General features: G+C 38.3%; 1 protein-coding gene across 4 annotated transcripts; it reads left to right on the top strand.

Moving 5' to 3' along the window:
• The first annotated feature begins 2,648 nt into the window (after nt 1-2,648).
• On the top strand, nt 2,649-27,527 carry LOC101741550 (uncharacterized). 4 transcript variants are annotated; one of them, XM_004933273.4, is made up of 11 exons: nt 2,649-2,858; nt 3,508-3,580; nt 3,771-3,814; nt 5,218-5,330; nt 6,062-6,165; nt 12,371-12,504; nt 13,717-13,775; nt 14,402-14,567; nt 16,467-16,568; nt 18,181-18,223; nt 19,292-27,527. In XM_004933273.4, exons 2-11 carry the CDS (start codon nt 3,520-3,522, stop codon nt 19,423-19,425), a joined length of 960 nt encoding a protein of 319 aa, XP_004933330.1. In that variant the 5' UTR covers nt 2,649-2,858; nt 3,508-3,519; the 3' UTR covers nt 19,426-27,527. The 4 variants fall into 4 exon arrangements, with proteins under 4 accessions (XP_004933330.1, XP_062529732.1, XP_012551905.1 ...); XM_062673748.1 differs by lacking the exon at nt 2,649-2,858 and adding an exon at nt 2,877-3,090 and having other exon boundaries at nt 13,720-13,775; XM_012696451.4 differs by lacking the exon at nt 2,649-2,858 and adding an exon at nt 2,877-3,090.
• Nucleotides 27,528-27,748: the final 221 nt, after the last annotated feature.

The raw sequence follows: 27,748 nt of genomic DNA, 5'->3' as shown, positions 1-27,748 counted from the left end.
GCTAATAGTATCCTGGTTTAAGACAGTAATGTCGTAAAAAGTTGATAACACGTTGTACGTCACATGAAAAATCAAATATTTTCATTCAGGCCACGGTGCTCACTGGTCAGCCTTACTTTACTGAACCGTTTGGGCCACGAGGGTCATCCGTGAGCCGCGTGAAGGTTTTTTTTTATTGCTTACATGGGTGGACGAGCTCACAGCCCACCTGGTTACTGGACCCCATAGACATCTATGACGTAAAAGCGCCACCCACCTTGAGATATAAGTTCTAAGGTCTCAAGTATAGTTACAGCGGCTGCCCCACAATCTGCTTCACGGCAGAAATCGGCGGGGCGGTGGTACCTACCCGCACGGACTCACAAGAGGTCCTACCACCAGTAAAACATAACCAACGTAACGTACACGTAAACGCTTCCTACGGGCCACAGATTGCGGCTATCACACAAAAATTCACTAGAAACTTGTAGTTTTTATCAAGATTCGCCCACTGAGTTTCTCGCCGAATCTTCTCAGTGGGTCGCGTTTCCGATCCGGTTTTAAATTCTGCAAAGCACTGCTTTTGCTCTTGCTCTTGCTAGGGCCAGTGTTAGCAACACACCCGGTTTGAACCCCGTGACCTACACGTCAAGGAGAAGCTGATATAGCCTTTGGGGGTATGCTCGAAGTCTGCGGTGAGTCGAGACTGAGCTTGAATGCTGCGCGTGTATCGTGAGTAGTCCATGTGTGCAGAGCTGCCACGCCGGAGATGTGTGATCCCAAGCGTTGATGATCCGGTCGTGGGCTGCGATGAACTGTAGTGTCGTGATGAAGCAGTGAAGTTGCGTGCCGTAGGACCAGGAAGCGCGGTGAGTCGGCTGCGATGGTCCTGTTGAGGCTGCGATGCTGGCTTGCTGTGGGACGACTGTCGATGACTTGCTTTTATCTGCGAGAATGCGGGAATTGTGGTAGTCGAAGTTCTTGATGCGCTGATGATGAAGTGTGAAGGCTGCAATTGTTCCGTCGCAGGTCACCAATTTGGGGGAGACAGAAATCAATACTTAGTCCATCAGAATATCTAGTATTTAGATACATTTTTGGAGCCAGCGGTCGCTTCGACAACTAATTCTTATTAAATTAAATTTTGATCAAAAATCACTTCTTAATCTAACCTAACATCTAGCTTGTACTCTCGTATTAAAAACTAAATGAACAATGATATAAATCGATGTCGTTCCTAAAACTAAAACAATGGCAATCGGGAGTTTTGTTTTTAGCAGATCTATTCATTAGCCGGGAAGGGCGCTTCGTGGTCAGGGGCCTGAAGTCAGAAGACAAACTAAAGTATTATCGAGATTACAGAAAAAATACGCAATGAAAATTATCTTGCGTTGTATGATGACTACTCGCCACATAGCCTATCAAGGCTATCAGCATAGGTAGGAAAAAAGGAAAAAAGAAACAAAATTATGATACCCTTTTAAAATATCTTAATAACTAGACGGTAAAGAACATTACTTCTTATCTTCCGTGCAAATTATTGCATTTTATAAATTTTACAATGAAAATCTCAAGTTGATAAAAAATACTGATTCCCTGATTTTGGCTTGGCCTGAACGGTATAGTAGGTCTAAGTCGCATGTCGTTCAACAAAAAGGAAGTCAAATCAGCTACTAGCGTGTGGATGAGGCCTTAGCCTCTTTTTTCAGTTTTCAACAGTTTGTCGCAGTATATCTTTTTTCTGAGTTTCTATTCTCATTTTCTCTTTCTATCGAGCTTAATTCTCATTATAGAGCGGGTAGCAGGGAAGCAGACCGGATCCCTGCCAGTACCGGCCCACGCAGTAGCTACGGACCTCCCATCAGAAATAATGAGTTCAAGTATTATATACGAACTTTCGCGAAAATGTCAATAGCGCGATTCAGGAACGAAAATTCATATGCCTTTTACAAGCCTCACAGTGATAGAACATTAAAAACTACCAAACGTTCTTATTTCAAATTTGTTGTGTTATTCGTATAAGCGAATAGGAATAAGTCTACAAGATCATTTGAATTGTTATTCCAAGATTCTTATTTTGAATATTTGTTATGGAATTCTAGTGTGTTGGAGAGAGACAGTTGCTATTCGAACGTGTAGCTCCACGGCTACGGTACAGCGCATGCCACAGTTCACTCCGATTCAGTAGTTTATTTTTATTTTCGACTCTACATTAAGCAGATTCGACTCTACTATTATTGATTTCTAGATAAGGATAACGTTATACTTAACGCACAGGATAAAAAGAGACGGGCATATGATCAAACTTCACAGTGCAATGTACTCTGACATTTTTATTCAACCTTTCAAGGTCAGGGTCGTTCACTTTTAATACTTTCGCTTCAAACTATTAGAAGTAAGTATATTAATACTACCTATGTTTTAAAATGCAAGTTTCTTTTGTTGTATTCTAAATTACTAAATAATTTTTTGTTCTAAAATAAGCAAAAGTGTTTACAAAAGTAGTAAAAAAATGGAATACTAAATTATGATATTATTGTATTTAATAAATAACAATTAATTAATTAAGAGAAGCTTACAAAAAAAATGACATGTTTAGACCGAAAACATTTATGGGATTTTGTTTTATTTATGGGATTTATTTTTTCCTCTTTAGAAAGTCTACGATTTTTTTTAGTATGGCAACTCAGTTCCAAAATGGCTTGATGTTCTTTATTAATAGCGTTTGAGTCAACGTGCGCATACAATTCGTAAACGTTTCACAATAAGACATAAGATTATTTCCGAGACATACTTAATATTTTGTTGTTAGTTTTTTTAGTTGTCAGTTTATAACATTATCGAATTGTGTTTAAATGCGCCATTGTTGCCATTAAACCGTAAGTATTGATTGTTGCTATATTAAAATTCCTATGGAGAGTAGAAACACCGATAATAAATGCTTGGGTGTTGCAAGAAAAACTTACGTTTGCAATCCCATACATAAATGACGTGTGTTTGTTTATTTTTATATGCACACTATGCAAATTTATTTTTACAAATTCATTTTGAAACTGCATGCATCTTAAAACAGCTGAATACCCATACAGAAATTGTAAATAAGAATATGGCGTAAGTCCCTGCATATTTGATGAAGTACATACCTAATGTATTTGTCAGATTTTAACGTATTAAAATAATAACTAACGAATATTTGATTTGTGATGATAACGTAACATCGGAGTGGGTAGAAGTTTTTGGTAAATTGCAAAATTTTCATTATAAGACCATGTCAATATTATTTAGTGTTACGTCAAATTGGATGTGCTATAAACTGGCACACCCTAACTTTGTTTACCATCAAAAATATTAATTATCTTGGTTGTAAGTTTATTAACGACGACCACAAATTCAAAATATCGATAATATTTTAACTATCCTAAGAACATCTTCGATAATTCTTCATTGAAAAGACAAGATAGCTACATTTCAAGGGCGCTAGCTTGGAAATGCTCCCTATAACTTTATCAAGATATATCAAATTTTTAGGTGGAACGAATCATGTCGGATTCAAGTGACGACAACCAAAAGCCCCAGATCTTGACAGCTGAGTACAAAGATGGTAAGCTTTTAGTCAACTTTACAGAAATCCAAATATTTATTCAGAAAAATATCTAAATATCTATATGGTGTATGAAATAATAGAAATGACAATGATGCACACCCTGAGGAATTGCTTGAGACAGCTTTGTCATTAATTTATTCAAAGTATGTTCAAAACAAAATTGTAATTTTATTCCTCATCTTTCCAGGACAATTACAGATTGTTGAGGTCACCCCGTTCGACCGTGACAGGGTAAATATATTTTTGGTAAAAGTGAAAATTGGAACAGCATTAATTAGTAATTCAGTCTAACTCATCCAAATAATTATTGCGGTCTATAAAGTACTATAAAGTGACAAGACACGAGGAAAAAGATAGCCATCAGATGATAAATTCATGTCTGTGGAAAACAATAGATTGGTGAAGTCGGTATCAATTAGAGTAATCACCGGTCTTTTTTAGACTTGGCGTTATAAACGGGCATATACATATCGTGTTCTCGCATTAAAACTGTATAGTCTCAGAACTTACTAATTTTACAGGAGAGCGTTTTAAATGTTTAACATGTAATATTTTTTATATTAATCATATTTGCAACAGTTTATATTTTTTACCAGTTACATTATCTGTCTTTCAGATTAAGATAAAATGATGTCTTGATTTTGTTAATAGTAGTCAATACATAGGAAAACTACAAAAAACTAAAACTAAACTACGCTCTTTTAACAGTATTTATGAGAAAAATACTGGTGATACCAAATGTTTACGCATATTAATTCAATTTCGAATATTTTTGGAAATTGTACACTTTTAATGCGAAAAGGCGCTATATCCACAACTGACCAGGTGTTCAGATAGTAATAGAAATAACTTATGACACAGTTTCTGAATAGAAATTCATCAGACGCCTATTTAGGCAGCATACTTTTGTGCATTAATACTACTAACATTAGACATTACAAAATATTTTTTTGTGTATCTCAGGAATGTGGACAAGATAGGACTATCATAACAAATTACATTATTATTTTTGCAACGTTTCGGTCTTTTATTAGACCTTCATCAGGCATCTGAAAATTACACATATTGATAACCAACAATATAAAAAACAACAATTGTCGACACTACCATATTTACCATAATATGAATTTAGACAATCACTATCCTACACTGCACAATTGCCTTAGACATCAGAAACTAATACAAATCAACAAAGCCGCTAACTTAGTTAATTACTATTTTTGATTTTGGAAACAAAGCCAACACGACACATAAAAATTGCTATTGCGTGACAACGGTTAGCCCACTATCAAAACATTCAGTACATAGACCTTTATCAAAGTTTAATGTTTATGTGAGTCGTCTATTATCAAAGGTGGCAATCTGTGCATTCGGACAAAAAAATGTTATTGATATGTCAATACAGATTGATTTGAATATAATCCTCTCCTTCAAAGAATACGGTTCAAAACCTGCATTAAATAAAGGTTAATACTTAACCTGTTATTTATTTAAGATGTCGTTCAGAAGAGTTTTGTGACTGCCAATGGAATACAAAGTCAATAATTCGTTTTTCTGATTTATCAATAATTGTCCAAAAGTCACATTGCCGGCTTTGATAATAGTCGACTCATGTTAAACATTTTTTTCTCCAGACTGAGAGCCTCACGGAGCTGTCTTGTAGTGGCTCGTCGAAGCAATACATGCAGGTCATAGATGGTGACAAAGGCCTTGTACAATTTGATCTGCTAAATTTAACTCTTGTCAGGTAATTTATACTCTATTTTTTATGTAAGCTTCGGACAACACAAGCGATGAAAATTTTCCGCATATTGTTTTCTCGCATTAAAACTGTATAATCTCAAAACTTAACTAATTTTACAGGAGAGCGTTTTAAAGGTTTAACATGTGATATTTTTAATATTAATATAATCTTTGCAACATTTCTTTTTTACCCTTTTCTGTCTTTTGAGTTGACTATTATCAAAGCCGGCAATGTGACTTTTGGACAATTATTGGTAAATCAGAAAAACGAATTATTGACTTTGTATTCCATTGGCAGTCACAAAACTCTTCTGAACGACATCTTAGATAAATAACAGGTTAAGTATTAACCTTTATTTAATGCAGGTTTTGAACCGTATTCTTTGAAGGAGACGATTATATTCAAATCAATCTGTATTGACATATCAATAACATTTTTTTGTCGAAATGCACAGATTGCCACCTTTGATAATAGACGACTCTTTTAAAGTAAGATAAAATTATGTATTAATTTTGTTAATAGTAGTCAATACATAGGAAAACTACAAAAAACTAAAACTAAACTACGCTCTTTTGACAGTATTTATGAGAAAAATACTAGTGATACCAAATGATTCCGCATATTAACTCAATTTCGAATATTTTTGGAAATTGCACACTTTTAACTCGAAAAAACGATATAGTGTTATTGGCATAGTCATTAGAATTAAATGGAAAATTTTCAACTTTTGACAGGTCTCAAGATGGTGAAGAATCTTATCAGCTGCTCGCCAACGACTGCGAAGGCGAGGGTAGCGAGAACGCTGTCACCTGTGTCCTACAGACAAGCGATACTGAAGGTATGAAGATTGTTACGTTATAATACTAATTGTAAAAAATTCATATTTAAAAAAAATCTAATGTTAAAAATAATAATAATAATACAGTCAAAACCGTTTACTGCGACATCGTTTAATACAACATACCGGTTATAATAACTAAGAACAAAGGTCCCGGCTGAATGCCATATGACCGCCTTATTAAAAATATTGCTTTATACGACATTGGTAATAACGACATACCTCATAAAACGACCACATTTAACTAATATTTCGGAGAATTAGATCTGTTAGAACGACCGGCTGAACTGTTTTGTAAACAATTTGAATAGGTATCCACATTTGTCTTCAATGGCTTTTAAAATCAGGAAAGAAAACAATAGGATTTAGTTTAGTGTAGGGTCTTTTCTAATTCTTAGAAACAAAACACGTGCATGCGGTAGCCAAAGCCCGCTTCTTCATATCTCTTCAGTTAGTTTGTTACTTATCTATACACAAGACGCACCAAAACTTTGTAGTTATTCGTGAAATTTTCAAAATGTCGCAAAGAAAAAGAAAACAAATTAATATTGAAGAAAAATCGCGTATTATGTAAATATATTTTTCCAATAATTCCCTATCGATTTGTTTGTACTTGCACGATACACATTAAACATCACCGGTTGTTACGACTATCGGTTTTTACGACTGAATATGAGCAGTCCCTTCGATGTCGTTATAACAGATTTTGACTGTAATTTCATATTTAAAAAAAAAAGACATGCCCGCTGAGTTTCTTGCCAATTCTTCTCAGGACGGAGGCTGGTTCTTGTGAATTGGCGGTAGTTCTTTTGACGTTCAACAAGTATGTACCTTCATTTATGTTGAATAAAATATTTTTGATTTGATTTCATTTGTTCCATCGTAGATGTATAGTTACATTACCTTCACAGTTCTCAGATGATTATGTGGTTAGATTAAAAAACAGATTACATTAATACAGCACCTACAGGATTCGTGCACTGGTATAGTTTTGTATTCCATTTTAGGTCAGTGGTGCTCAAATTTTTTTCAACCACGACCCTTCGGTAGGTAGATAGTTTTTGGCGATCCCTAGATAGGGATGGTGTGGCGTATTAAGAGCTGCTAAAGCTTTTTTATTTTCTTTTTTTCTTTATTGTTTAGATGGGTGGACATGTTCACAGCCCACCTGGTGTTAAGTGGTTACTGGAGCCCATAGACATCTTGATATGTATGGCACTGTTTGTCCATGCTGATCGTGACAGTAATAAACCAGTACGCGCTCAGAACGGTTGTTTGTTTTCCTAGTCACATACTTCTCACTGGCGACGAGTCGTATTAATTTACCCACGCGTAAAATAAAAATTAAAAAATGTCTTATTTGGGAAATTTACCAATTTACGATCATAAAACATGTGAATGGTCTATTTTCAAGAGTCGTTTAACACAGTTTTTAAAAGTAAATGACGTATCGGAAGAAAAGAAAAGTGCTATCCTCATTACGCACCTCTCCGATGAGGCGTACCGTCTAGTGCGAAATTTAGCATACCCCAAAGATGCTGATTCATTTTCGTATGTGGAGCTGGTTTCATTACTCGATAATCATTTTAAGCCAAAGAAGTGTTCATATACCGTCAAGGCTCGTTTTTATGGGGCTACGAGAACCCCAGGCGAATCATTAGGAGACTGGGCGGCGCGACTTAGGGGGTTGGCAAGTTATTGCGAATTCGGCGCGGCTTTGGAAACGAACCTTACGGATCGTTTTGTCCTAGGCCTGGGCTCAGGTCCAGCACGAGATAAGCTGTACGAGCAGGACCCATCAAAAATGAAAATCGATCGAGCGTTAGAAATAGCCCAGCAGGCAGAGAGTGCGAGGGAGGCTAAGTTCATGGAAGTTAGTGTTAAGGAAGAACCTGTGTACCGTGCCTCCTTCACGCTCGACGATAGACGTGAAGCTAATCGACGAGCGCGGACGAGTGAGCCAAGCAGTGGTTATTCAGGGCAGCGGCAGCGGTCCCACCTTGGTGATGGTCAATCAGTTCGCGGGCAGCAACCACGTCGTGACTTCCCAAGGTGCTCGGTTTGCGGGTTAAGAAACCACGACGAAGAGAAGTGCCGTTACAAGGGCTATCGCTGTCAGAAGTGCGGTGAAAAGGGACATTTAAAAAAAGTGTGTGACAAAAATGTGCAGATCAATAATATTTGTGATGACCACGATAAAGGTGTCGGCCACATTCCGGATCCTGACCATTGTGAGGAATGTCATAATTATAGTTTAAAGTACGTGTCTGATAAGCCGATTAATTTAAAATTATTGCTAGGTGGCAAGAGCATAACAATGGAGTTAGATTCTGGTTCTGGGACATCGGTGATATCAAAATCATTATACGATACATTGTTTTCGAAGTACAAGTTAAATAAATGTAACATCAAAATGTGCCTTTATAACGGACATAAAATTTCACCGGAAGGGTATTTTGATATCGAGGCAAAATTTAATCAACAACAAAAAAACTTAAAATTATTTGTTATTAAAAACGGTGGCCCTCCACTTCTCGGTCGAGATTTTATGTCCGCCTTCGGTGTAACGTTTACCACTGGTCTTCATAACATTTGTTATACCGATAAAGATGTTCAAAGTTTGCTAGAACAATTTCCAGATCTGTGGCGTGACGAATTAGGGTCATTCACAAAATTTCAGGTCGATTTAAAATTAAAAGAGGATGCTGTACCAAAGTTTTTCAAACCTCGAACGGTACCATTCGCGCTCAAAGCTAAGGTAGAAGCCGAGTTGGATAGGTTAGTGCGCTTGGGGATATTAGTTCCTATTAATCATTCGAAATACGCCACCCCCATAGTGCCAATTCTCAAAAATAATGGTACAGTTAAAATAGCCGGCGATTACTCAATTACTTTAAATAAAGACCTTCTTATTGATAAGTACCCATTGCCTAGAATAGAAGAGGTTTTTGCGAAGCTAGGTGGGGGGGTTCAGTATTCTAAAATTGACCTAAAAAATGCATATAATCAATTTATTCTAAGTGAGTCATCACAAGAGCTAACTACAATAAATACGCCAAAAGGTCTGTTCAAATACACTCGATTAGTCTATGGCTTAGCGAACGCTCCAGCAATTTTCCAAAAAACAATGGAAACACTTCTAGCGGGCATAGAGGGCGTGAGTTGTTGGTATGATGATATATGTGTAACAGCCCCCGATAGATATACTAATTTATGTAGGTTACGTGAAGTATTAACTAGGCTTAATGATTCTGGTTTACGCTTACAAAAAGAAAAGTGTGAGTTTTTTAAGGATAGTGTAACCTACCTAGGCTATGTTATCAATAAACATGGTTTACGTACATCCCACGATAAGGTTCAAGCAATTTTACATGCTGCGGAACCCACCAGTGTTACAGAATTAAAAAGGTTCCTTGGCGTTGTAAATTATTACAGAAATTTTATTCCCAACGCATCATGTATTATGAGTCCACTTCACGAGTTACTCCGCAACGGCGCGCAGTGGGAATGGACGGAGCGGCAACGTCGCGCGGTGCATCAGGTAAAGACCGAGTTGGCATCGGAGCGCGTCCTTGCCCACTTCGAGCACGACGCTCAGCTGATTCTGACCGTAGATGCGGGCCCTGGCGGCCTCGGCGCGGTGCTGGCCCAGAGGTGCGGCGCCGACGCAACCGAGCGCCCTCTAGCATACGCGTCGAGATCGTTAACGGCTAGCGAACGCAACTATAGCCAAATTCAAAAGGAGGCTACAGCGATCGTTTTCGGAGTTAAAAAGTTCCACCAGTATCTCTATGGTCGCGATGAGCCGTTTATTTTGAAAACTGATCACCGGCCATTAGTTTCTATTTTTAATCAAAAAAACGGCATCTCTGTAACGACGGCTTTACGATTGCAAAGATATGCAATCATTCTGTCCGCTTACAACTATGTGGTTCAATATACTACTGGCGGTAATAATGTAGTCGCTGATTTTTTTTCGCGTGCCCCCTTGAAACTATCGCAGAGCGAAACTGATCCCGAAAACGATGCTGTATATACCTTGAAATTTTTAGATACTACACTGCCGGCAGTTGTAGTCAGTGACATTAAAAAAGCCACTGAAACCGACAAAAACTTACAAATGGTGATTAAATACATGAACCGTGGTTGGCCACGAAAAATAAAATGTAACCTAATACTACCATTTTTCCATTGCAAATCTGATCTTCAATATGAAAACGGACTCATACTGCGCGGACATAGGGTTGTTATTCCAACAACGTTGCAGGATCGTATGTTGCGTGAGCTTCATAGTACACACCTAGGTATAGTGAAGACTAAGAGTAGTGCCAGAGGTAGGATGTGGTGGCCAGGCATCGACGCCGATATAGAACACTGGATAGGCGCGTGCGACTCCTGCGTGAAGTTGCGCGTTGCGCCACCTCGCGCGCCGCCTGCGCCGTGGCCCCGTGCCCCCGCCCCGTGGAATCGCATACACTTGGATTACATGTCAATAGGGCAACGAATTTACTTAATAATCGTGGACGCATTCACCAAGTGGCTTGAATGTTTATATATGCAAAACGGAACTACTACCTTAGCCTTGATAAATAAATTAAAGTATATTTTTTCTATTTTCGGTATACCTAACGTTATTGTTTCCGATAACGATGTCAAAATAAATTCTTATGAATTTAATGAATTTTGTTCTAGCAACGGAATTAAGTACTTAACGAGTCCTATTTATCACCCATGTAGTAATGGCCAAGCCGAAAACTCAGTACGAACATGTAAAAAAATGATCAAATCAGTAATTATTAATGAAAATTTATCACAACATGCTATTCATGAAAAGCTTTTGGGGTGTTTATTTGACTACAGAAATACCGAGCACTGCACCACGGGGCAAACACCTGCAAAATTAATGTTCGGCCGAAATTTACGAACTAGACTTGATCTTATTGTGCCAGAAAAAAAGGACATAGATAACATTTACGGTTCTGGAAAAAGGGAATTTCAACCCGGTGAAATTGTATGGGTCCGGTGGTACAGTTTTCGGAAAGTAAGCTGGGAAAAGGGGGAAATAAAAAGAAAAATAGGATTAAGGATGTATGAAATTTATATTTTTAAAAATGAAACAACATGTTTTAGGCATATCGATCAGATTCTTAGAAGTAAGGAAGATTTTGAAAAAAAGAGTTGTATTACTAGTACGTCGCCTCCATTTTCCAACACAACAATTTTAGCAAAACCTAACATAACCAATTATAGCGATGGTTCGATTATGACTTCTGTAGCTCAACAGGCTGTGGGAATGGAAAGTGGAGACGGACGTAACGAGCAAGAAAATGTAGTAACCGATATTGGTGACATTGTCCAGCCAACTGACGAGATCTGGGGTGATTGCGAAGAAGTTGACCTTGAACGGGAGAACCTAGTTCCTGGCAGTTCAGCCGAGCCTCCGGCGCCGCCGCTGGCGTTGTCGTCACCAGTCGCGTCTAAACGTACCTCACCTGTTTCTGATCCACATCGGCCCGGACCCTCGTCCTTAACTTATTCCCCACCGCTCACACGTCGCAAGAAGAGAGTTGATTACAAGCAATTCTATTATTGATTATATTTAATTTCTATTGTTGTCAGGTTCCAAAATTAGTGTGGAGGAATGATATGTATGGCACTGTTTGTCCATGCTGATCGTGACAGTAATAAACCAGTACGCGCTCAGAACGGTTGTTTGTTTTCCTAGTCACATACTTCTCACATCTACAACGTAAATGCGCCACCCACCTTGAGTTATAAGTTCTAAGGTCTCAAGTATCTAGTTACAACGACTGGCCCACCCTTCGAACCGAAACGCATTATTGCTTCACGGCAGAAATAGGCGGGGTGGTGGTACATATCCGCGCGGACTCTCATGAGGTCCTACCACCAGTAATTATGCAAATTATAATTTTGCGGGTTTGATTTTTATTACACAATGTTATTCCTTCACCGTGGAAGTCAATCGTGAACATTTGCTAAGTACGTATTTCATTAGAAAAATTGGTACCCGCCTGCGGGATTCGAACACCGGTGCATCGCTCAACACGAAGGCACCGGACGTCTTATCCTTTAGGCCACGACGACTTCATACGACTTTGCCCTAAATATAAAAAAAAATTGCCGACCCCCCAAAACCTTTGGGTTGAGACCGGACCAAAATCTATACTTGATTTCTATTGTTCAGATCGTGATAACCAAGAGTACGTTATGGTGGACAGTGACAACGGTCAGGGTCCGTTGTTCTTCCTGCAGTCCGCACTGCCCCAGGTCAACTCACAGCAGAAAAAAGACGAGACACAAGTGGTGCATGTTACACAAGTAAGTTATATTTTATCATGAACACAACTAATTACTGGACTGGTCCTGCTGACTTCTGCAGCCTCATGCCTTTTTTTTATTTTTTTTTATTGCTTAAATGGGTGCGCGAGCTCACAGCCCACCTGGTGTTAAGTGGTTACTGGAGCTCATAGGCATCTACAACGTAAATGCGCGACCCACCTTGAGATAAGTTCTAAGGTCTCAGTATAGTTACAACGGCTGCCCCACCCTTCAAACCGAAACGCATTACTGCTTCACGGCAGAAATAGGCAGGGTGGTGGTACCTACCCGCGCAGACTCACAAGAGGTCCTACCATCAGTAGGTATGTCTCAAGGTGGATGCATGTTTGGCGGCTATGATGGTAGTGTTGACTAATGGTGCAGGTCGTTATCGGAAGGGAGATAATTATAATAATTTAATAACACAACTCCCAGGCCCCTGAAACTGCGATCCTTTAAGACAAATATTTTTCGTGTATGGAAACTAGCGACATCTTGTAGCGGATGCCCCTAAACTTATGTGTTGTTAAAGTTGAGGTTTTTAATTATTGTATAACTAGTGACCCGCCCTCGCTTCGCTTCGGAAACTGTAATTTATTATTGATTTCTCCACTATTTAATGGCTGTCATTATATATATAAACCTTCCTCCTCAATCACTCTATCTATTAAAAAAAACCGCATCAAAATCCGTTGCGTAGTTTTTAAGATTTAAGCATACATAGGGATATAGGGACAGAGAAAGCGTCTTTGTATTATACTATGTAGTGATGATTAAACACAGAAAATAAAAATAAAATAGTAAATCATATAAGTCTTTATTTGTTATAGACAAATTGATTAAATTTTATCAATTTGTGGCTTCTGAAAATTTACAAAATCCTTCGATAAATATAGGATAGGTAATGTGTTACCGCCATCTACAGGAGCAATGAGAAACTAATCGAAGCGAAGCCATCTAGTGGCCGACGCCCGTAAACATTTTTGTTGAGTGCTCGAGTTGCTTATCTATAATTAATTTATGTGTATTATCTATGTTATGACTACGCACAATTTTGTTTACATAACAAACACATGATTTACGCCGGATATCATCCATGAGATATGACCACTTAATGCCACATAGCACGTGAGCTCGTGCACCCGTCTCTATGATAGTCTATGTAGTGAATTGTTTTACAAGAATCACTATAATATGCTGTTTCCCTTTCAGAAGAAGGTGCCGTCTGCCACCGAGATATTGGAAAAGGCTAAAGCATTACAGAAAGTCAAGTGAGTACTGCGTCTGTAATTGATTGGCCACGTCATTGGCCATTTTGAAGTCGTCGTGGCCCAAAGGATAACACGTCTGGTGCATTCGTATCGAGCGATGCACCGGTGTTCGAATCTCGCGGGCAGGTACCAATTTTTCTATTGAAATACGTACTCAACAAATGTTCACGATTGACTTCCACTGTGAAGGAATAACATCGTGTAATAAAAATCAAACCCGCTAAATTATAATTTGCGTAATTACTTGTGGTAGGACCTCTTGTGAGCCCGCACGGGTAGGTACCACCACCCTGCCTGCTTCTGCTGTGAAGCAGTAATGCGTTTCGGTTTGAAGGGTGGGGCAGCCGTTGTGACTATACTGAGACATTCGAACTCATATCCCAAGATAGGTGGCGCATTTACGTTGTAGATGTCTATGGGCTCCAGTAACCACTTAACACCAGGTTGACTGTGAGCTCGTCCACCCATCTAAGCTATTTTTTTTTTTTAATTTTCACTAACCCTATCAGAAACTCGCGTGACGTAATGAACTGTAGGTGCGTAGTTGGCTTGGTTGACTAGTATGCTGGATCTTGATAAGTTTGGAATCGTATGCGAAGTATGGAGTCCGGGTCTGCTTGTTGCAGGGCCACCATAGCCCAGGCGGCTCCCCGGCGGAGGGGCCGGAAGCGGAAGAGCGACCTCCCCCCGCCCCACGAGCTGCTGGCCTCGCCCAACTTCAAGCTGTTCCTGTACGCGTGCAAGATGTGTCCCTTCAAGTGTAACTCCATCAAGGAAATGTCAGAGCATAAGGTAGGGCTGATATTGCTTTGCGAACACCAGTACTGATTCAAATTTGTGATTAATATAATGCGCGCAACGGGGTCAACGACCTCACGGTGCTATACATTGCGGGGTACTGTCATCACTTTAGGTTTTTTTTTATGGCTTAGATGAGTGGACGATCTCGCGGCCCAACTGGTGGTAAATGGTTACCGGAGCCCATAGACATCTACAACGCAAATATTACAACCCACTTCGAGACACGTGTTCTGAGCTCTCAGTTTTAAAACAGTACAACGGTTGCCCCGCCTTTTGTACCGAAATGCATTATACTTCACGGCAGTGCGGCACCTACCCGTGCGGACTCATCAAGCATAAATCATCGGACGATGGTATAAATCATGTTTTTATTTTATACTAGCGGCCCGCTCCGGCTCCGCTCGGGTCTTTAACAAAAATTTCAACGATATTTGACGTTGTTTTATTTTTAATATAGCTATAATAGTTAAACATAATAATATGCTGTCGCGACACTTTTTGTAAATAATAATGTGTTCTACAAAGTCGTAGTACATTATTTTATTCTATTATCAATAGTTTTCGCAGGGCACGCGATGTAAAGAATATTTTAGGTAATTTTTTTACGCCTTGGGTTATATTATTTGAGTTTTAGTAAGGATCTCTATTATTATTTTTTCAAAAAAGTTTATAGCCTATGTCACTCGGGAATAGTGTAGCTTCCAAACAGTGAAAGAAATTTTCAAATCGGCTCAGTAGTTTTGGAGCCTATTCAATACAAACAAATCTTTCCTCTTTATAATATTAGTATAGATTGCTTATATGGGTGGTTACCGGAGCCCATAGACATCTACAAAGTAAATGCGTCACCCACCTTGAGATATAAGTTCTAAGGTCTCAAGTATAGTTACAACGGTTGCTCCACCTTTCAAACGCGTTACTGCTTCACGGCAGAAATAGGCAGGCTCGTGGTACCTACCCGTGCGGACTCACAAGAGGTCCCACCACCAGTAATGTGGTTTTTATTACACGATGTTATTCCTTCACCGTGGAAGTCAATCGTGAACATTTGTTAAGTACGTATTTCATTAGAATAATCGGTACCCGCCTGCAGGATTCGAACACCGGTGCATCGCTAGATACGAATGCACCGGACGTCTTAACCTTTAGGCCACTACGACTTCACCACGACACTCTTAACGATAAGATCGCTAATTGTTTATTTTTGGTCTTTAATGTTTTGATTTTACGTCTTACCACCATTGTTAATTAATACCCGATCCTGTGGACCGAATGGTAAGCAGTCGACGTCGCCCTAAACACGTCATTACGGATCCTCCCGATCCACTAACCGTACTTTAGGTATCCGTCGCTTGCGACGAAGGGCTCGACGAGTAAATTAACCCACAGACACAGCCCACTGAGTTTCTCGCCGGATCTTGTCAGTGTGTCGCGATTCCGCTCCGGTGGTAGATTTTGCGAAGCGCTGCTCTTGCTAGAGTCAGGTTTTCTTCTATTGGCGAGCTCACGGCCCACCTGGTGTTAAGTGGTTACCGGAGCCCATAGACATCCACAACGTAAATGCGCCACCCACCTTGAGATACAAGTTCTAAGGTCTCAAGTATAGTTACAACGGCTGCGCCACCCTTCAAACCGAAACGCATTACTGCTTCACGGCCGAAATAGGCAGCGTAGTGGTATCCACCCGCGCGGACTCACAAGAGGTCCTACCACCAGTAATTACGCAAATTATAATTTTGCGGGTTTCATTTTTATGACACGATAGCCTTGAGAGGCTATTTCAGCTTCGCCCTAACGTGTGTAGGTGAGTTCACGGGGCTCAAACCGGAGTGTTGCTAACACTGACCCCAGCAAAATTGGTTGAGTAATGTAGTGTCTGCTTGCGTGCAGGCGGCGATCCACGGCGCGGCGCGGGCGCGGGGCGGGGGGCGCGGCGCCGCCGTCACGCTGCAGTGCGCGCGCTGTCCGCTGCTGGCCGACACGCACACGCAGGTACCCTCATTTTTTGATACGCTTTTGTTAGCATTAGCACTTGTGAGCTAGGGGACAGAGAGCAGCGGCTGAGGGCAGAGAGCGGCGAGTCAAGCGTATTTGTCACCGCGCAAAAGTCGTATTATTAATACGCTTTTATTAGCTTCAGACGTATGTATGTAACGGAATCTTTGAACATGATTTTGACCCCCTTCAAAACGTCGGATTAACTCGAAATTTAGCATACTTATTAAGGATCAATGACAATTGAATACATATTTTAATAAAAAAATTGAAATTCAGCTAAAAAATTAAAAATAAATAATAGTTTAAAAAAACTAACAAAAAATACGCTTTTATAGAAAATGTAACTAAAAAAATAGAAAATAAATTTTAATAAATTTGAATTGAAAATAGTGTAAGAATAAATTATTTTATTGTAAAAAAAAAGCGTTTCTATTTTTTAGTGGGATTTTCTTCAAAAGCATATTTTTTTAGTTTTTTTTAAACTAATATTTATTCGAAGTGAAACTTCTAATGTGACTTCCGACAAGGTTGCGTTAAACTTTTAATGCTCCTGGGGAGGATAAAAAGAGACAGAGCGAGCGTTGGCAACGAGTAGCATCCAATAAATTAATGAAGTATTTAAAAAAATATATTAATTTATTTATTTTACAATCTATAATTTAAAATATATACAATATAAATGTTGAAGATGTCGCATCCCTTATACACACCATTCCCTATTACAAGAGAAATCTGATTTAAGGATGAAAAGGGAAGAAAACCACAGTACTACAAATCGAAAAAGAAGTTTCACTTCATTCACGTGCACCAAGTTGCATGCGCACCATTTTTTTTCTTTTCCCCTACCTGTGCTGATAGCCTTAAGAGGCTATATCAGCGTTGCCCTAGCGTGTAGGTGAGCTCTCGGGGCTCAAACCAGAGGTGTTGCTAATACTGGCCCTAGCAAGAACAGTGCTTCACAGAATCTACCATGGGATCGGAAACGCGACCCACTGAGAAGATCCGGCGAGAAACTCAGTGGGCTGTGTCTATGGGTTAATTTACCCGCCGTACCCGGATTCGGCGAGGACGGTGACCGGGACACAAGTGCGCGCAGTACATTGCTCGCCCGTTATCTATTTCAAAAAAATGGGTACACAAAAAGCACAGCCCACTAAGTTTCAAGTTTAACAATATTTTCTATGTGTATGTGCATTACCATGATTCTCATATTGTATTTGTTATTTTAGCTGTTCTACACACACTCATCACTTTTAATTATCATTCTCATAATCCTCTCGCAGGTCTGCTGGAAGAGATTTCTTAAAGAAATAAGCAGTGCCTTTGTACATAATTTTCCTATTACTTTGTCTGTACTATGTCTTCTTTTTGTGTGTACATAAATAAATAAATAAGTTTCTCGCCGGATCTTCTCAGCGGATCGCGTTTTTGATTCGATAGTAGATTCTGCAAAGCACTGCTCTTGATAGGGCTAGTGTTTGCGAGCTCTCTCAGATTGAGCCCGTGAGCTCACCCACCCGTCCGCGCGTAGCTGGATTAACCTCATAGGCTATTAAACAAAAATGGAGTTACGAACCCTTCAAAGACCTACGTGTCTTTGTTTCAGCTCGCGAAGCACGTGCAGGAAGCGCACTGCACGACCGCCCCGGGTAAATATAAATCAGTTGTGTGTTACGTTCGTAGGGTAGTTTTATTTTTTCCATTGTTATTCTGAACTGGACTTTTTGGCGGGAACGCGAGGAGTGAAGTTGTGTGATTTGTTTTATTTTGTCTATTTAGTGTTTCTTCAGGTTTAAATGTGTAATAACGGTGTTTTATTAAATGTTTAATATCTGTGAAAGTGCACAAATGTGGGAAAATTAAACAAAGCCGCTGGACGTAACTTCTCGGGATCCTACAAAAAGTCTACTGAAAAAATCTTAGTAAATGACCACCATTTTACTGAGATTATATTTCATCCCGTATCATCTCATTTAATTTCATCCCAGTTGATTAATGTCTCAAATTAATCATCTTCATTTTATTTCACTCCATAATATCATTTTTCATAAAAATATGAATATAAATTAAAATCAGACATGACTTAAAGATCTTAGTTACCAGGTCATACAATCCCTTAAATTTTTTTATTCCGAACTGAAGTCTCGATCTACTGACGGTAGGATCTAAGGCCGCACAGATAGGTACAATTCTGCCTATTTCTGCCGTGAAGCAGTAATGCGTTTCGGTTCGAAAGGCGGGGCAGCCGTTGTAACTATACTGAGACCATAGAACTCATATCTCGAAGTGGGTGGCGGCATTTACGTTGTAGATGTCTGTGAACTCCGGTTAACAACTTAACACCAGTTGGGCCGCGAGATCGTCCACTCGTCTACGCCACAAAAAAAAATATTTAAAAAAAAAAACAAATCTAAAGTGATGACCGCTCCCCGCAATGTACAGCACCGTGAGGTCATTGACCCCGATGCACGCATTATATTTACTGTTAAAACTGAGAGTTCAAAACTCGTGTCTCGAAGTGGGTTGTGTAGTATTTGCGTTGTAGATGTCTATGGGCTCCAGTAACCACTTAACATCAGCCATAAAAATAAAAAATCTAAAGTGATGACAGTTGCCCCGCAATGTATAGCACCGTGAGGTCATTGACCCCGTGACTAGCCCCGTCCTCAGTTTGTCTTCCATTGCGCGCATTGTAAGAGACCGTTGTACGTACACAGAGACGATACGCTTGAACACTGAAGAGGTGGAGGCGGCCGACGTGCTGGTGTGCGGCGCGTGCGGGTTCGAGTCCAGCTCGAGACACGACTTCAGGCGGCACATCGAGGACGAGCACGGAGTCAACACGTGCTGATAGAGACGCGCGCCAGGAGCCCGCGGACCGCTGCACGACGCCGCGAGGTCTACCGACAACATGTAACCCTGCCTCCGATGACCCTATTATCCATTATATGGGTGGACGAGCTCACAGCCCATCTGGTGTTAAGTGGTTACCGGAGCCCATAGACATCTACAACGTAAACGCGCCACCCGCCTTGAGATATAAGTTCTAAGGTCTCAGTATAGTTCAACGGCTGCCCCACCCTTCCAACCGAAACGCATTACTGCTTCACGGCAAAAATGGGCAGGGCGGTGGTACCTACCCGCGCGGACTCGCAAGAGGTCCTACCACCTTCGGAAATAAAAATGGTCAAACGGGAAACATCGTACTGATCTTAACATTAAAATTAGTGTGGTGTGGTCCACGGTCCGCAACGCCAGCGAGCTGTGCCCCTAAAGCATTTACATTTGAACGCGTTTTTGAATCTGGAGTTAGGGAAAGGAAACTGTTGTATGATGTACACAAAGTTATTCGTTTGCATTTTATGAATATATTTACAAATTTATTTTGTAATTGCTTTTATTTTTAATTGTCATTTCCCGGTATCCGTCGATAACGGAATCTGATTGCTTAGTGAACGTTAGTCATCTATATATTAATACGTGAAGCAAAAACTTTGTATCCCTGTTTACGAAAATTGCGCGGACGGAGGCACAAGGGCAATAAAAAAAAATAAAAAAAAAATACCTGAAAAAAATTCTATTTTAAAGAATCTAGCTGTAGGATTGAAATGATTTTAATAGACCTAGAAATATATTTTTTTTTGCCCATCGAATACGGTTATTGCCTATCATTTATGTACAAAGCTGTTATTGTCGCTTAGTCACGTTTACCTTTCAAGCGTCGATATGTGCCCAGCTTACGTATCGAGAAAGAAACAGTGTATCCTAAAAACAATAGTTTATTCGACAATTGATCAACTCCAGGCTTGTGGTCCCTAGCACAGTGCTTACACGTCGGTCGGACTCCGGCGAAATGTATATATATCTATAGGCTTAAAAGACTCGTTAACAGGCCATAATATCTTAGAAAAAAAAGTATATGTTCATGTATACCTATATAATCGTTCAAAATGAAACAAAGCCACTGGACGTAGCTCCTCGGGATCCCCTAAAAAGTCCACTGAAAGGCTCTGTAAATAACCACCATTTTACTGAGATTACATTTCATCCCACATCATCTCATTTAATTTAATGCCAATTGATTATTGTATGAAATTAATCAACGTCATTTCATTTTTTCATAAAAAAATGAATAAAACATTAGGCTGCATGGTATAATACCTTTGCCTTTCCATTTAAAAAATATAACTACTACATACTCTATGTAATCGCTCAATGTCATTTTGACATTCAAGATGTCCGATTTTGATTTTTCGGCGGGAACTCTAGGAGCGAAATCGCGTGTGAATTGTTTTACTTTGTCGATTTTTAAAGTTTAACATTATGTAACAACAGTGGCATAATAACTGTTTAGTCTCTGTTTAGTCCTACAAATGTAGGAAAATGAAACAAAGTCGCCGGATGTGCCTTTCGGACTCTTCCATAAAGTCCACTAGTCTTTTTTATTGCTCTTGTAGGCAGACGAGCATCCGGCCCACCTGATGGTTAGTGGTAACCGTCGCCAATGGACGTAAGCAATGCCAGGGTACAAAGCCAAGCTGCTGCCTACAAGTCTATAAATAACCGGCTTTTTACCGAGACAATATTTCATCCCATCAAATCTCGTTCCATTTAATTTCATCCCAATGGATTATATTCTCAAATAAATCCAACTTTTTTCATTTCACTCCATATCATTTTAAACAGATTATACAAAATATTAGGCTGCATAGTGTGATACCTTCGCTTTTCCAGTTGGAAAAATGGAACTAATATTTATACTACCTGTTGTCAGATTAACTTGACATTTTGCACACGCGTTAAGGGTTGATGGATATTATAACTTCATTAGATCCGACCTAGCCCTTCTTTGCATGTTTTTTTTTTGTAAAATAAATCAGGCTGTTGTAATTGCTCTATATTAAGGGAAAAATGATCTAAAAAATTCTAGAGTAAATATATAATGTGAAAATAGTAAATAATAATATGATGGAAATTTACATCATTATGCAATGCCACATGTTTAGCTCAGTACTAAATAAAAAAAAAGAATATATTTGTACATTCTTTATTCTTGATGATACATAATTTAAAAAGTAATTATTATTTTTATTAAGACACAAGTCAACTTTGCATTTCTCGCATTATATTGTGGTACATCCTTTACATTTGGGGTATTTGCACCTAAGTGACCCACTGACTGTTAGCCAATGCTCAAGACTATCTTTCCTTAGATCTTTCAGTGGCGGAGGGGCAGGAGAATCTTTTCTTTTTTTTGTCAGCAATTCTTCAAGGATGCTGCTACTGGGACGCGCCCTTTTAACATCTTTAGTGGTTCCCTTGTTGCATATGACAAAAGCCAATTCATTTCTAAATTGACGCATTGTAAGAAGACTTTTGAGATTCAACCCTTTCCTGAGCATTTTTTTATAGACAATCCAAAAGCTTATTAAAATAAAATAAAATAAATAAAAATAAAAAATAAAATAAATAAAAAAGCCTTTATTGCTGTTCTTATTTTTACAAACTATATCAAATTACTTAAACATGCCAAAACTTAAATACTAAGTTCCTTATGGAATTAAATTAAATATCGGCAAACGGTGGTTGTGGTATCGCAGCTTGTCCTTCGACAAAGGCCTCCTCTAAAGATTTCCACTGTGTCCTGTCCTTTGCTGCACGCGTCCATGTAGTACCAGCTATTTTTATAATGTCGTCCTCCCATCTTTTAGTCTGTCTACCTCTATTCCTTTTACCATCTCGTGGATACCATTCAGTTATTAAACTGGTCCATTTCTCCTTTTTCTCTCTGATCATATGTCCAGACCATCGCCATTTTAGCTGTTTGTAAGTTGTGTATGCGTTCTTAAAGTTTGTCTTGCTCTTTATGTCTTTTAGTTTTATTCGGTCTTTTCTTTTTACGCCTATTGTACTTCCCTCTATTCCGTTTTGACAAATTTTTAATTTGTTTGATAGTTCTTCTGTCAACGCCCAAGTTTGACACCCGTACAGTAAGCATGGAAGAATACACATATTAAATACTTTTCTCTTTTGTTTTATAGGCATGTCTTTATTTTTCATTACTTCGCTTAGCGACCAGAACCGTTTCCAGGTATTCGCAATTCTTCTTTCTATTTCCTTTTGCATGCAGTCTTCTTGAGATATAAGTTGTCCAAGATATATATATACTTGTACATATTCTATTACCTCGTCATTTATTTTTATTTCTATATTTGTAGAATTTGACATTATTTTAGTTTTTGTTAAGTTCATTGACAGGCCTGCTTTAATACTTTCATTCGATAGCTGTTGCAACATGCTTTCCAGAGTTTTTGGGCAATCCGAAAACAAAATAATGTCGTCTGCAAAGCGAAGATGACTTAGATTTTCACCATTTATATTTAGTCCCTTTGTCCATTTTAGGTTCCTAAATATCATTTCAAGAACGGCTGAAAATAATTTTGGTGATATAGGGTCTCCTTGGCGTACACCTTTTTTAATAGGGAATTCGTCTCCTGTCGATTCTAGCTTCACTCGAGCAGTGCTTTATGTGTAGATATTTTTAAGTATTTTAATGTATTTTGTTTCGACGCCTTGTGCTTCAAGTGCGTTCCAAATAAAACTGTGTTCTAATGTGTCGAATGCTTTGTTAAAGTCAATGAACCCCAGGTAGTAAGTTTTGTTATATTCTTTAAATTTTTGTAGTATCTGTCTCAAAGCGTGAATGTGATCTATAGTTGAAAAATGTCTACGGAATCCAGCTTGTTCTTTGGGCTGATTTTCTTCAAGGGTATTTGTAATTCTAGAAAGTATAATTTTTGAAAAAACCTTGTAAATATTCGACATCAGGCTAATGGGCCTATAATTTCCTATGTCTCCTTTGTCGCCTTTTTTATGGAGCAATATAATTGTTGATTTAGTCCAATCATCGGGGATGTTTTCCGTGTTAAGTATTTCATTAAATATATCCGTAAGCTTTGGAGCAATCAGCTTATTAAGGCAAGGTCAAATAAATGAAAAAAATACGCAGGTACCATTTTTTAGGCCTCATAGTAATATAATTTCTGCCCAAAAAGCTATCCATGAGGTCAACTCCCCCCCTCTGCTTATTATATTATTGGACAATAAACGGGCAAGTGATGTAAAAATTTTCTTTTTTTGATTTGTCATATCTGTTGACTTCAGTCACAGGCAATGCTCCAGCATAAGTAGATAACAAGGTTACTTTATCTTTCCAAGCTACACAGATATATCTATACCATCAAGCACAGAAACACTTTCTTTATAACTACCTCTGGGCACTGATTTCTTCATGAATTTTTTTTTCAGGTAATTTGTTATTTAGTATCCTGTCTAGTTGTACAGTCCCCACTGTGTGAATTCCTGTTTTAGCTAGGAAATATACTAATGGAAAAGAGGTGTAAAAATTATCAAAGTATATGATGTGGTTTATCTTTATTTGCACTCCCCAAAGCAAACTTTTATTTTGGTATCCTGTTTATATGTACAGTCCCCACGATGTGAATTCCTGCTTTAGCTAGGAAATATACTAATGGAAAAGAGGTGTAAAAATTATCAAAGTATATGATGTGGTTTATCTTTCTTTGCACTCTCCAAAGCAAACGTACCACTACATTTCCGGTTGCACCGAGATCTGATTCATCTGGGAGTTTATCTGTAAAGCCTTGTCCAGAATATATCTCAAATTTGTGGGCATAGCCCATCAAATCGCAAAGCACATACAATTTAAAACCCCATTTATGGGGCTTATTGGGTAAATATAGCTTCAGAAAGTGCCCTATTTTTGTAGAACACATCTGTTCATCCACGCTTAGTCTTTGATTCATTGGCACTGTAGCAAACCTTTCATTGAAGTGCTGGATTACGGGGCGGATTTTAAATAGTCTGTCATATTCTGAATAGGTTTGTGTAGTTCATTGTTGTTAAAATGTAATAATAACTTTATTTTCTCAAATTTGGTCAGTGGCATGTTGAAGAAATTGGGTCATAATCAAACCTAGGTGACCAGTATGATCTTTTGTGTACTGAGAGGTATAACAAAATGCCTAAGAACTTATATAAATCATATTCTGTATATGTTGTAGATGAACCGGGATTGCTTGGTATAATATATAAATTTGTCTGCTCCACTAAACTATTGATGAAATTTTTTGTGATGAAATGGTTGAAACATTCATATAGGGTTTCCAGGTTTGATAAATCCTCTGGAGTAGCAGAACTCCCCAAGAAAGTAATTTTATTTGTGTCATACACCAGATGGCGTTTTTTCCATATCAAGTTTCTTTTGTCAAATGAAAAATCAATTTTTGATAAAGATGAAGATTGCAAATTGGATGATGATGTGTGAGAGAGTTCCATTTCTTCTGGGTCTAGAAGAGGAAGATCAATATTAGCACTTTCATTCTACCGTCATCTGCATCATTATCATCAATTTCGTCCTGCAACACTCTTACAATCTTATCAGTATGGTGTTCGTCCTCGGAATCATGGACTTCAAGGTTCTTCCGAGAGCCAACCATCGTCTAACCGATTCAGATAAAGTTCGATGTCCACATCTTTCAAGTATTTCTAGAAAAACAAAACAAAATAAACTTATAGTACAAACATTTTCGCCATACATTATAAGTGAGGCAACTGCAGTGATGTAAATTTCTGTCACAGTTTTGAGAAATTTCTTCAGAGTATTTTAATATAAATTGTACATAAAATAACAGAAACACGGAAACAAACCTTATTTCCACTCATTATCACTTTATATAGCAGATAAACCTCTCTATGGTTTCCTAAAATAATTTATAAACTCGGCCGTTTTTTCCGGTCACAACAATCAACAAACAGCGGAATGAGTAGTAGTAGTTTGATTTAGCCAAATGGAAAGTCAAAGGTGTCGTACCATACAGCTTTTATACAAATTTTTTTATTTTATGAAATATGATACTATGAAATGAAATGAAGTTGATTAATAATATGAAACATGACATGATATGAATTGAAATGAGATGAAATGATATAATATGGGATACTTTTATGCAAAATGATAATATGAAGTGAAGATGATTAATTTGAGACATCAATCAACTGGGATGAAATTAAATGAAATGAATTGAGATGATATAGGATGAAATATAATCTCAGTAAAATGGTGGTCATTTACTGAGATTTTTTCAGTGGACTTTTTGGAGGATCCCGAGAAGTTACGTCCAGCGGCTTTGTTTCATTTTCCCACATTAGTGCACTGTCACAGATATTAAACAGTTAATAAACCACCGTTATTACACATTTAAACCTGAAGAAACACTAAATAAACAAAATAAAACAAATCACACAACTTTACTCCTCGCGTTCCCGCCAAAAAGTCCACAGCGGAATGTTAAGTTCAAATCCTGTTAATTAACAGTGACGTTAGCTTTTGTTTTGACAGCTGCGTTTCGTTTTACACTACGGCGTTGTAAAAAGTGGCCAGCAGCAACAAATTTAAACTACACTGGTTTTGTGTACCCTTTTACCGGCATTAAATGTGATGGAAATTTCCACCATCATGCAAAGAAAGGCTAGTATTACTGATTAACATACCGTAGTACATCATTATTTTCTTTTAACATTTTAAATAAATCTAGTTTCACTGTTTTCTTAGAATAGAGTAATCGCCCTTATAACACGGTACTCTTATAACGCATTTTCGTATTACGCGATTTCAATCCCTCGTATAACACGGTGCTTTCACACGTTATTCTAATTCTGTACTGTGAAATTTATAATGATTTCATAATTAATTTCGCGTACCTTTGCACATTCGTTTCAATTTTGTTGTTATAAAATTAACGTAACTAGAGGTCCCGCAGTAGTCGAAATTCGACTATAATTAATTGGAATTGTAAGTTTGTACACTATTATGATTGTATTTTATACTTCTATAATCACAAATTTCGCCAAGGCTACACGTTAAAAAATATTAACAAAGACAAACAATATTTAATCTCAATTTGACAACAGACGTCAAGAACAAAAGCTTGACAATAAATAGTATGCATGCGTGTGTGCGTCAAATACATGGTATGTAGTGTGTGTAATGTTTTCTTTATTGATTTAATGTATCTTTTATGCATTATTTAAAAAAAAATATTAGCATTGTGCACTTCTTCTCTATATTCTCTATAAGTGTGGAAAATTTCATACTCCTCCGTCCGCGCAATTTTCGTAAAAAGGGATACAAAGTTTTTGCTTCACGTATTAATATATAGATTTATTAAATTTGCGTTTCCGGTTTTCTGAATTCTAAAATTATTGGTTATATTCTATTATATTTGTATATAACGCGTTATATGCGGTCATACAAGCGCGTTACGCGAGATTACTCCTACAACGCGCTTCCTATAACGCTGAACCAATCAACCGTGTTATAGGAGGGATTAGTCTTTAATTTGTTCAATTCGTTTTGAAGCGTTAGAGAAACATTGTATAGTTAAATCAATTGGAGAATATATCCGTGTGCTTGGTGCGAGTTTTTTAACGTTCTCGATAGCGTAAAAGTTAACCCAATTTTGTATGTAGTTGGAACAGCGCCCCTAGCGGCAAACGTGAGCAAACGATCCCATTCCATACAAATATGAGCTAACTTTTACGCTATCGAAAACGTTAAAAAACTCGCACTAAGAATTAGTTATGGAATAATTTATCTTTTGTGTTTGAATCGGGCGGCTCATTGGGAGTAATCACGCACGGGTCGGTATCGGCGTCCAGTCGACTTTCGCCACGATGCCGTGCTGTTTGTATTCGTGGGGCAAGCCTCAGATCGCACGTCTCAAGGTGGCAATACAACGTTGCCATGTCCACTCATGAGACGGACAGAAGTTGCCCAATTAGAGCGATTTAAAAATGTATATTTGTGATATTTCGAACCGTCACTGCGAGTCGCACGTTAAAATGTATTGAAATAAACGTTTTAAATAATTATCTTGAAGTTTTATTTCGTTTTGGAGGTTTTGGCGGGCGCCGCTTACGGTCTGCTGGGCTGTGTGCGCGGATCAAACTCGAATAAGAATTTTAATATCATTACTACCATAAACAAGTTTAATATGATAACTAGCAACAAATCACGCACTGTCGTTCGGTCCCAATTTAGGATCCCCTGTGTTATGGGTACCAGACTGACATACATACTTATATTCCTGTAA

The sequence above is a fragment of the Bombyx mori genome, chromosome 2, assembly GCF_030269925.1.
Source record: "Bombyx mori chromosome 2, ASM3026992v2".
NCBI lineage: Eukaryota > Metazoa > Arthropoda > Insecta > Lepidoptera > Bombycidae > Bombyx > Bombyx mori.
This window is presented reverse-complemented; position numbering and strand designations above follow the sequence as displayed.

Bases quoted from the DNA above. Each gene is read 5' to 3' on its own strand.
- LOC101741550 (XM_004933273.4), top strand. From the start codon at position 3,520: ATGTCGGATTCAAGTGACGACAACCAAAAGCCCCAGATCTTGACAGCT. The intron at 3,581-3,770 runs GTAAGCTTTTAG...TCATCTTTCCAG, and splicing joins GACAGCTGAGTACAAAGATG to GACAATTACAGATTGTTGAG. The intron at 5,331-6,061 runs GTAATTTATACT...AACTTTTGACAG, and splicing joins CTAAATTTAACTCTTGTCAG to GTCTCAAGATGGTGAAGAAT.